Source organism: Sciurus carolinensis, chromosome 9 (assembly GCF_902686445.1).
Source record: "Sciurus carolinensis chromosome 9, mSciCar1.2, whole genome shotgun sequence".
NCBI classification, from domain to species: Eukaryota; Metazoa; Chordata; class Mammalia; order Rodentia; family Sciuridae; genus Sciurus; species Sciurus carolinensis.
The window spans coordinates 77014751-77027068 of NC_062221.1; the positions used below are offsets into that span (position 1 = coordinate 77014751).

Genomic DNA, 12318 nt, shown 5'->3' on the forward strand with positions numbered 1-12318 from the left:
GGCTGATGGGGTCAGGTAAAGATGCCAGGGAAAGATGAAATGTAAGATCCCAATGTACCAAGGCAACTAAGGGAGATGGAACAGAAACACAGAGTCACTGGAGTTTGATTACTCTCATGATTTATTAATATTCAGATTGAAAAAGGAGCCTTAGAGCCGCAAGTTACGCTAATTGGCACATTTGCTTTATTTATTTATTTTTAAAACAAACTGGGTTTTTGAATTTTTTTCCTTTTTGTTCATTCCATCACATTGAAAAGGAGGAAAACAAAAATGGTTTTGAATTCACTCAATATTTTGGACTCCTCAGATGAACGGAACATTGCACACACACTTGGAACAGAGAGAGAAAGTGGACTCCCACAGGGCCACACGCACCAGATCAAAAAACTGGGATACAGTGCAAGAATTTCCCAAAATGATTGGATCATCATTACCAAAAACTCGCCATAACAACACCAAGAAACAAAAATGTTTAAGCCACACTGTTTGACTTGGGATCTTTCCTGCTTTTTTTTTTTTTTTTTTTTTTTAATGTTTGCCACACAGAGAGAAAGAGGGCTAGTGGGTGGGAGAGGACAGACTCACAGACGTGAGCAGGACAGGAGGGGAAACTTCAGAGTGGAGTTGAGAGAGGGCAGGAGAGACAGGGCTCAGGAGAGGGGAGGGTGGGGACGTGGAAAGCCATTTCTTAAAGTTCAGGCATGTTCCTGGTCAGCCTCACGTTCTTCTTCTTTACCCTCATCCTGCCGGGCACTTTCCTTAGGTTTGGTTTCATCTACAGCTTCTGAGGAAGAAAGCAAGATGGGGTGAGAGAGAGAGAGAAAAAAAAAAGAAGAATTAGTATTTTGTCTCATCTCATTGTAAAATGGCACAGTGCATTTTTTTTTTTCATTTTTTGAAATTTTGTGTTGTTTTTTTAGTTATACACGACAGTAGAGTATAAACATTTTGACATCTTTATTCAAACATGGAGTACATCTTATTCAAATTAGGATCCCAGTCTTGTGGATGTACACGATGTTGAGATTCACTGTGGTATATTCATATATGTACATAGGAAGAGTTATGTCAAATTCATTCCACTGTCTTTCCTAAACCATTATATAAGAACTTTAGGATTAAAAGAGATCATAGTTTTCCCAGTAATACAATTTCCAAGTTCAGAAGAGTTTACCTCTAGGAAGTTCTTCAGTGGCACATACAGAAGAGCTCAGGAACAAGAAGCATAATTTTAGGGACAAGTGGACCACTCAGAAGAAATTACTGTGGTCTTTCACCTCTCTGCCTTGCAAAGAAAGTATCAACATGTGATATTCACGTGGGGAATAAAAAACAGTCTTGTTTTCTTGTTCCATAAGTGTCAGAGAGTGGTGATAGATAATTTACACGGAGCACTAAGAATTCATCCTAACTCTCTTGCCCCTTGTATCTAGTACTATAATGACCCAAAAATAAAATACTTGGATTTCCAGCTTCTGTTGGAGCTATGGGTAACCAACAGCAGTGCTGGTCACATAGAGATAAAAGTCCCTGGATTGGACTGAGTTGGTTTTTGCCCTTTGCATTCTCTTAGAACGATGGAAGCATCAAAAAACATATCCGGGAGTGTAGTAACTATGCTATAACCACAAAGACAAAATTCAATACACTAAATATGATGGAACCAAAGAAAAAATTCATCACTAGATGACCGAATCATTCCTGGACATCTTTGCCTTGGGCTTCTTATTGAGTGAGATAACTAATTAACCTCTTTAAAGCACCATAGTAGTTTTTAGTTTCTTGCAACCAAGCACATTTGGAATGAATACTCTTATTCATAAGACATATATTACCTTGATTAACATGTAGGATGTTGAGTTTTTTTGAAGTTGTGATTTCTTTTCCCTAAAGATTTCCCTATAGAACGCAGTTGATTTTATGCTACAAGATAGTTTACTTATGTCAGCCTATCTAAAGAGGGTTCATTTGTCCATCACCTGTTTTACCAAACAATAACACGCTCCTCCCAGCCAAAACCACTCCTAGGTTCTATGATTTGCCAGGAGGACTCACAGTACTCAGCAAACAGTTCTATTTGTGGCTATAATTGATTACAGTGAAAGGACACAAAGTAAAATAAGCAAAGGGAAAAATTACCTGGGGCAAAGATTGGAGGAAACCAGAAAGAAGCAATTTTCCAAGAGTCTTGTCCTGTAGAGTTCTAAGGAAACACTTAAATCTCCCAGCAAAGAATTTTGACAACACAGGTAAGATGTTATCTACCAGAGAAGCTCCCTTAAGGCTGCAAGTCCAGAATTTTTACTGGGAGTTGGTCATGTAGGGACCCTCTACTTAATATACCAAATCCAAAATCTCAGAAGGAGAAAAAATATTCAGCATAAATCATATTGCAGGCTAAATGATTTCAGGCTCAGGGACCCATCCTTATCAATTAGGGAATTGTGAGAAGCCCTTCAAAACCGTTTGTGGATGCCAGTCATGGATCAATTTTATGAGCAAGACTTTCAATCCCAGACCTGACATGTCAACATTTTTCCGCATACTTCCTCACAGTGGGAATATCTGTGTCCTTCAAAATGAAGCTGTTGCTATTATTTTTTTCTCCCTTTTTATGTGTACTAGCTGCAAATTTTTCTTAGAAAGATAAACTGGAGTCAATGGAATCTTGTTAGGCTAACAAGTTTGTATTTAATTGAAGATAATGGATGGTCTTTGAAAACTCATTGAAACTTGTGTCTGGTTTCCTCCAATCTTTACCCCAGGCAACTTTTCCCTTCACTTCTGCTTCGTGTCTTCTCACTGTAATCAATTATAGCCAACTGAACAAAGAAGTATAATACAGATATGCTTAAAGATTAAGCTAGGAATACCAAATAAAATGTATTTGGGAGATAATGTTATGATTACAGAAATGGGGCCCAGTAGAGGACTTCATAAAAAATGTTTTACTCTCCAAATCAGTCAGCTACATGGTTATATTCAGATGAAGTTGAAAATGTATATTCAAATAAAACCACCACTGTTAAATACATTTTTGGAACCCCTTTAGAATACTCATCTTAATAATCTTTTAAATATCTTCAACAGAAGAAAATGCTACTTTCTTGAAATTATATTTAGTTTCTAGACTCAAACCAGGCTGGTCTGGTCCAGTAAAAAATGTAAGAAGCTATGACAGGTAATTTCACCTTACAGTGATTCATTTTCCACTAAAGTCTGGTTTATCTTATAGGGTTCATAATTCACTCTGAGCTATCATCCAAACGTAGCTATTCTGGTGATGATACCTACTATTACTTGTAACATTCTTTTTTTAAAGTCTGTAGTTTTCCAAATTAACAATTACTAACTCTTGAACAACAGAGTGCCAATACAAGTTCTATGATAAAACTAAATCCTTTCTAAACATCATACTATCTATGTATCCTCAGGGATCATAGAACTTTGGTGTACTAATCAATCATATATTTTCTGCTAGGAGCTTCCAGATTTCTTTTGGTGAGGTCCTTCTCTAACAATCTGAAATTCTTTCAGAGAATTCATGTTCTGCCTCTGCCCTACCCAAAACTTTGGACACTACAAGTATTCCCAAGGTAGTTTAATATCCTTATCAGTTCCAAGAAACATTTTAGTACACTTTTCAATCCCAAAGAGGAATATAATATTGAATTAAATTGCCTGAAATGTATAGAATAATCAGTTGTGGGAGCAGGAGAAGACATCACATCTCTCTGACTGAAACGAAAACTTGGGAACCATTTTGTATGATTTGAGGGAAAATTAGGAAACTCAAGAATTTAGGGAAAGTGCATTGGGTGTGTATTTTTGGAATAAGAAGGAAGAAAACCCAAAAGGGAGAAACAAAAGAGCAGAGATTCAGATAATTCTGAGATGCAGCCATGCTTTTATCCTTGTTCAAATGGAATCAGTCAAATACTTCCAAATGTCCTCAACTTTCCCTTTTAGCCTTTGTCCTAGGTCTAGGATAAAGGTAAAATTTGGTAAAAATCTGTTCATTATGACAGAAAGTCATGGCTGTCTGTTCCCTATTAAAAGATCTTCAATAGCTACATATGCTTTCCCTTGAATGCTTCAAAGTGTTTTTCATATTGTTATTTGTCTATTTGTTCAATTAGTCGTTGGTCACCTGTCACATGCAAGGCATTCTTCTCTGTGTGGAGGATAAGCAGTAGGAAAGAGTAGGAAGTAAGCCTGTTCTCACTGAGACCTTTCATAATATATCTTTAACAGATAATAAAATTCATAATCATGAAGTGTTGTCAGTGAAAGGGCCCTTTAAAATCATCCACTCACTAAACCATAAACTCTGTAAAGCAACAACATTATCTACTTTTGTTCGACTTTGAATCCCCAGTGTGCAGACAGACTTAATACAGGGAAAAGCCTCAATAAATATTTGTTAACAGATAGAATACATATCCTCACTTTATAGATGAGGAAATTAAAGTCCAGATACATAAATCATTTGGTTTGCTCAGGGCTCAGCCAGAACTAACACTCAGATCTTCTACTTGTCCAGGTAGCAGGTATACAAATTCAAGCAGCAGGGGTCAAGCAAACCTATTTTAGCACTTCAGCACCCAGATGCGAAACAATTAGAATCTATGAGCTTTTAGTAACATATAAAACTTCTGAGATTTAAAAAAAAAAAAAATGTTGGTTCTAAATTATAAAAACCATAAAATTAAAATCAGTTTTATTAGATGATTAAAAGAGGAAATGTCAATCATTCATCTGAAACTCAATTCAGCTGAACCCATAACTATATATACATTTTATTTTGTATGAGTTGAGAGCAATTTTTTTTTATTTGATAATACTGAACATTAGACAGAGGGGTCATCTTTGTTTTAGATGAAGGACTGACTAGCTGGCAAAAATAAAATGGGTTAAGTCAATGGGTTCAGTGAAATTTTTATAGGCCACCAAGAATTTATGGAGAGAAGAACAAAACACACAAAGTACCAATCTATCGCAACCACAAAAGTGAGGTCAGCTAAGAGCCCATAATGATGTTTGAGGGGGAAAAAAAAACTTACATACAAATGAAGGAAACAACAGTTAGATGTGGGCTTATACTTATTCCAGCTACATCTACTTCGATGGGAAACTAAATATGAGTTTGGGAAAGGTTTTAAACTCAGACAAAGGAGAAATTGTTATAAATGAAACCCGAGTTATTTATGTATAGATTCATTTCGGTTTAAATGCAGGAGAAAACTTCTCCATGGTACTAACTTGTTTCTTCTTTCATTGATATCAGCCCTGAACAAGTCATTATAGATAATAAATCATATTGGCCATATAGTTGTATGTCTACATTTGTGTGTGTACAGGGGTTTGGAGGTACTGGCATTGAATCCAGGAACACTCTACTACTGAGTTACACCCCCAGTCCTTTTATTTAGTTTTTATTTTGAGATAGGGTCTCACTAAGTTGCCCAGGCTGATCTTGAACTTGTGATTCTCCTACCTCAGCCTCCCAAATATCTGAGATTACAGGTGCACACGACTATACCTGGCCTTATTTCTATATTTTCTAACCTGTCCATTCAGCAACCTCAATGCCTGGAAAGAACTGTAAACAATGACATTCCTGACCTTTGTATATAACTAGAGCTAATAGTTTAAAGCTCTAACAATGTGCTCTGAACAGTTCTAAGTATACTAGTGTAATTTCATTTCCTTTCATCCTCACCTAAAGGTCGGGACTTAAGGTGGTGATTAGACCATAAAAGTGGCATGCTCAGAAGAGTTCTAAATATGTTTAGATCATTCCATGTCATTTCATCCTCAAAGTTCCCTTAATCACCCTGTTTTAAAACTGGGAAAGTTGAAGCACAAGGATATTACATAATTTACCTAAGGTCACACTGATAGTAAGTGGCAGCAATTCCAACCTAGGACAGAGTCATGCAGACAGGTTCTGCTTTAAATTGCTTTCCCTGCTTTTATCTCAGTCCAATAAGGATGGATGGACTCAGAGTGGGAACTAGGGTAGGGAATCCACAGGCACAAAGGCCTGGAGCCTAGTTTAAAACATTGATCATATTAAAAACAGTTCAAAATGGAGGGAAGATCCCTGATTAGTATTTCATAATATGAAATCTGGTCTTGGCACTTTCTGGCACTAATTGCATAATTTGCAAATGTTAGAGATGGGTTAATATGTAATCTTCAGTATTTTGTGCAAAAACTTTGATCATCATGGTGAGTGTCAAAGACAGATGAATGTCTGAAGCCAGCTGTCACTCCAATTACGGAGATCCAATTAGAGTAAATAACCACATTCCTCATCTAGAGGATCAACCTCCCTCTGTGACAGTTATTACTTAAGAGGCTGTAGAAGCTAAAAGACTGAAGTGAGACTTTCAGTGCCAAGGGAGAGTGAACAAGGGAGCGGGAGAAACCAAGCCTGAAGCTGGCAAATGAGTAAGACCTGGAGTTGCTGCTGTAACTGCAAACAATTCAGCAAGCCCATGAGTAGACTGAACTTCTTTATTCAGGTTAGCTCTGAATAGTACTTTTACTTATATTAAACATGAAAACCTAATATTGTCATTTTGGCTAAGACATTACAGAGAAAGCAAGATTAAGTAAATTAGTGTTATGGTCTGAATGTTTTTGTCCCTTCAAAATTCATATGTGGAAATTCTAATCCCCAAGGTGATCGTATTAAGAGGTGGGGCCTTTAGGAGATGATTAGATTACAAGGGTGGAGCATCCATGTCTAGGATTAGTGTCTTATAAAAGAGACCACAGAGAGATGGATAGTTCTGTCCTCCATGTGAGGACACAGGGGGAAGAATCCATCATGAGACGCTAGGCCTTCACCCAACAAACTGAATCAGCTGCCATCTTGACCTTGGACTTCCCAGTCTCCAGAACCATAACGAATATATTTCTATTGTTCAAAAGCCATCCAGTTTACAGGATTTTGTTACAGCATCCAGGCTATGACACACAAACAATATGTACAAATATGTACACACATATATGCCATGTGACCAGTGAGAGTCATTACTGTTACGGAGCTAACTATGGCCTTCCCCCAAATCAGTCTTCACCAGGACAAAGTCAGTCCTCCAAAATCTAGTTCTATTACAAGACACAATGTATCCAAAGCAGAAAGCGCTTATGTGTTTTAGTAGTTTGCACTGAAAAGAAAAACGTTTTTTTAAGATATGAAATTGGGTAATTTTTTCAAATGAAACATGGTCATAATTTTAGGAGAAAATAACTGTATTACTGGTAGAAGTTTAAGCTATGGAGGCAAAAACTTCTTTAATCTGCCTTCCTGATGTGTAATAATTTAAATGGTATAAATATCATTTGGCCTCAAAAAAGTATATTCAGACAATTTGGATAGATGATGTCAGTGTATGACAAAAAGGTATAACCTGCCCATGTCATGACATTTTAACCCTGGCAAAACATCACTCTTCCAAGTCCAATGAACTCTTAGAAATCACCAAGTTCACTGGAAGTCCCATAAATTTTCTTGGTTATTAACTTAAAAAGGGAACACTAACATCATAGTAAAATCATGTATTTCTCATGCTCCAGAGTTGAAGGATGCTTCAAAACAGAAGAAAAACTGTGTTCACTCATTCATTTATTTATTCATCCAATGGAAAGAACTGAGCCTTACTACATGCCACATATTGTTCTACAAATTGAAAGTATAGTGGTAGTATATGAAAATATGAAACCAAAATCTTTACCTTCTTGGACTTAACATGCTAGTAGTTACTATAATGACGGCTTGATTTTTGGTGAAAGAGTAGCAAAGGAAAAAAGAGTAGCTAGGAATAAAAGAGCTCAGCCCAAAGGGGTATTATTTCTCCTGGGTCTCTTAGCTTGGATTTGCAAAGTTGAGTTTTAAATGAATCTTATATATTCTGAAAAGTGGAAAACCCTAGCAGTTTCACATTCTTGATCTACAACTACCATTCTTAAAATAAGGATGCATTAAGAAGCAAATAAAGATGCTAATTTATTTTTGTATCCATCTGCAACAGTGCAATGGCACTCTTAAAAGACAAAAGATTGGGGTGGACAATTTCACAGTGCTCCTTGAAAGGTGTATGTCACACTCACTCTCTGATTCATGCTGAAAAATATTCTGGAAGCACCTCTTGCCTTTATGCATTCCATTTATTTCCTCGAAAGGGTGAGAATGGCATGTCTATGCATTCTGTTGGGGAGCAAATACCAGGAGCATATGCAGCAGTGGCTGCTTGTGCTCAGCGAGGCAGCCTGGTTGCAGTGTTGCTGGAGGGATGGCGGTGTTCCCAGCTGCCATCGCCCACACTGAGCTCTAATGGCCCTGTTTCCTGGCTTGGGTCCAGGCCCCTCCACAGCCCTACATTACTGAAATTAGGTTGAGTGGATTTCCGAGTAAAACATTACCTCTTGGGACCTGCCCAGCTCTCCCCAGTCTTGTCAACATTGATTAAATAGAAGCTGCTATCATCCTGGGGCCATGCCCACAATACTCTACCAATCACCACGGAGATGGGGTGTTTGCTTCCTTTCCCTTTTTATTTTCATCTTTCCTGAATTTTAAGCATCATCACCTCAAAATCTTAGAGGAAAGCAATAAAAAACATTAGTTAGTTGACTCACATACAGTCCTTTCGTTACTTACATGGTCTTTCTCTTGAGCCACGTACCAGATGTCAGGCTGAAACCCAGATCATGGTCTTTGATGACCGCTGGAATCCACATTTACTCTTATCATCACTAATTTCATATTTTAAATCACATTCAAAATACTGGGCCCATAGACATAATTTTGATGTTGAGATAATAGCCCCAAAAACCCTTGTGCCTCCACTCCTTGCTTTCTGAGACTTTGGAAGAGAATAACCTTATCACTTACATCACAAAACACTTAAGATTTTCAAAGAATAACAAAAAATAATTTTAACCCAGAAGAAAACTCAGAGGATGAATGAAGGGGTCCAAGTGATACCTGAAACACTATATATATATATTTTGACTTCTCCTGTCAAATGCTTAGGATGGGGATCAAGCTAAATTACATTGTAGCCTTGAGTCTCCCATCAACTAGGCATATGAACTTAGACAGGTTCGTAATCCTTTCCTTGCTTCAGTTTTTTCATATGAAAATTATATGGATATTAAAGCCTGCCCCAACTAATTGTGGGCTATTTGGAAGTTGTAGAAAGATATTTGAAAATACTTTGTATAATTCAAATACACAGAGTGCAGTGTATTGAGATTTTAGTACAACCTCTGTGATTCAGTGTTCATTGGATTATAATCCAACCTATGGATTTGGGAAACCCACTCAACCTAATGTGAGCCATCACATTTAACATTTTCATGCCAGGAGAAAAAAGCAATTACCCAAAGGAGAAAAATCTTATTTCCCAGATAAATGATTAAGAATTTCTTAATCATTCTTTACCTCCGAATATTTCTGTAAAACCTCTGACTCAGAAACTAAGGATATAATTGAGTATTAATTAAAGAAAGATATTCTTACAGAAGCTAAGACAAAAATACAGAATTTCCATTCTACGGAACAAAGGTTAATGTTTTTATTTGAAAGAAGAGAACCACAGCTTTAAAAGTCATCCAAACAAAAGCCAAAGAAGGTAGAGGTTGACAGATAGCCTTGGAAACTTCTTAAACATTATCTATACAGAGTTTCTACCAAATTGTCAAAAATTAGCGTTCTATCTTCTTCTCCCATTTGAGACTCACAGAAAGATAAATGATTACAAATTATGTGGCTTGCCTAGTAGCCATCAACAACTTTTTGAATAAGATAAAGTAAATATATAAAATTAAATTATGTTAACTTTATTTATGTATTTATTTCAATGCTGTGGGTTGAACCCAGGGACTCAAGTAAGCTATACAAGTGCTCTACCACAGAGCTACATCCCTAGCCTATTAATTTACCATGTTTCTTACATGTTAATTTACCATGTTTCTTATGATCTTCTTCATGATCATAATGAGTAAGTCAGCTTCTAGAAGTTAAAAATCAAAACAAAAATATGGAGGTATTGTCATTCCAGCATAACAGTCGACTTATTCCCACATTCCTCTTCCTAGTTAATTTACATGCCAAGCTGGCAGTTAGATCTGGTTCTATCAAAGTGTTACTTCCGTTAGTATATGAGAGGAAAGGAATAATGTGGAATCAACAATGATAAACAATCATCACACTGGTGACAGAAATTTTGAGAAATGTCACATCAGGGATAAAAAAGTAACATTGTGATATTGAGTATCAATAATAGTGGTGGTCAGAAACAATTGAGTTTAGGAATTTTTGCTTTCATCTTTCTATGGACTATCCATATATTTTTAAATAAAGTTCAAAATCCCATCTGACAGGACAGGAACCTGTGCTCAAAATATACCACAGACTTCTACAGATTTTAGTTTCAGGAGATCTGTTTTCTCAGTCTCTGCAAATTCTCATGAGCTTGCCAATAGTTGGTTGGAAATGGTCAGTCCCACATTTGGAATATCGGTCTGTAGCATTTTGCCTTCCAATGATTTTGCAATTTCTTTTTGAAATGAGAGAGGGAATTTTAAACATGTGCACACAAATGTATGTGTACAGGCATATGTATGATCATGAGCACATTTTATAGGTTTACTTAAAAAAACCTTTCAGGTATGGTAGAAACACAGAATCCTCTGGCTTAAAAAGAATTAAGAGATATTCTAAATATCCCCAAATTTTTTGATGAGGAAGTTGAGACTACCTAATAAGCAGAATCATAAAGTATTTCTTTTGTCCTGAGGGTGCCATAAAATAAATTGCTTAGTCATGAACCAAGAAAGTTCGAAAACCTCTGTTTAAAATTAATATATAAATCAGTTGCTGAGATATGTATCTTCATATATACTTCCAAAATAAAGTAAAAATTGAGATTTGTTTAAAACTTCAGTTTATTGTTAGTCCAGTTACAATAACTGTTTATCCAGTAGCATCTCTTTTTCTCATGTTATCATGGTAAAGAATTTAGTTATTTCTGTACATGAAAAATGCTTTATGATTTGATTTGCTACCATGTATTCTTTGACAAAGGATCTAGGATGAAATAATCAAATTAGATAGTCAATTTATGTTGTTGTTTTAGAAAGCGAGGAATTTACCTACATTCAATTCTGGGGGTCAATGTAAATTCTATACACTGAAATATGTTTAACATCCAGAAGACAAGTTTACAACAAACACATTAGCAATTTCAACTCTACATCTCTCTTTTTACTTCATGAGGTCCTAAGTGAGGTCCTACCTGGGAGAAAATCTTAGCTGTATTTCTGACCTTATAAACTCAATTGTCTAACATGCCAGTAGGTAACATTAATATGAATATCTGACCATCGGTAAAATTGATGGTGAGGTCTATGAGGAATTGATAGTGCCGATTTTGCCTTTAAGAACTAACTTCAAGTCAGAGGCTCTGGGTTATAGTGCTACTTCTTCTACTTGGCTAAATTTAAATTACCTTCATTCTAGACATTTTTAGTGAATTTGCAAAAAAATAAATATTATATCAGATTTTATAAATGACCAAAAAAATCAATTCTCAATATTATCTCTTCCCTCATTTGCCATCCAAATAATCTCTGTATCTCTTCACCCTATCTCTACTTCTAGATGTCTCAGTTCTTGTGGTCAATGCTACTGGTGATCCTCTCAGATTTTTACCAGGCTGAGGCAACCATCCCCCAGCTGTAGGAGGTTTGCAACTCACATCTGCCTCCTTGGGTAGGAGAGATGAATTGAGAGTCACCTCAATGTTAGGTGTGAGAGATCATGTCCCCTCTAACTTACTTGCTTTTGAACAGAACAACCTGTATCATAGAATTCATGCTTCAGAGCTCTCTGTAGGATGAGGCAGGACTACCTACCCATCCCTTGAATGCTCCTCTTTACCTGGATTCTTCCTTTATCCTATCCTCTCTGGTTACTCCCTTAAAGGGTTCCACCAATGTATTATTTGCACAGAATTTTCACCTCAGGGCCTGATTCTAGAGATCTAGAACCAAAGATATCCCTTAAACCAAAATGAAGGTCTACAGTTGAGAGGCAGACCAGTCAGCCCATCAGTAAATCTCTGAAGTTGAATCATTTGGATTTTTGCTTATCATCCCTCATGACCCAGTTCAAATGATGTTTCCAACAACATAAAAAAAGGCAAAAATTAATCAATTCTCTTCATACAGAAATTGTATTTCTTACATTATATGCTAATTTTTCTGTTTAGTCTTCTGCGACTATGAACTAATGTT

The 12318-nt window shown here is 36.4% G+C and overlaps 1 protein-coding gene across 1 annotated transcript in view; it reads right to left on the reverse strand.

Annotated features, from left to right (window-relative positions):
- Nucleotides 1-510: 510 nt before the first annotated feature.
- Gap43 (growth associated protein 43) overlaps nt 511-12318 on the reverse strand; it is a 95656-nt gene continuing 83848 nt past the window's right edge. The window contains exon 3 of the mRNA XM_047564595.1: nt 511-787. Within this exon, the coding sequence (XP_047420551.1) occupies nt 699-787 (89 nt within the window). The 3' untranslated portion in view covers nt 511-698. The remainder of the gene's footprint in view (nt 788-12318) is intronic.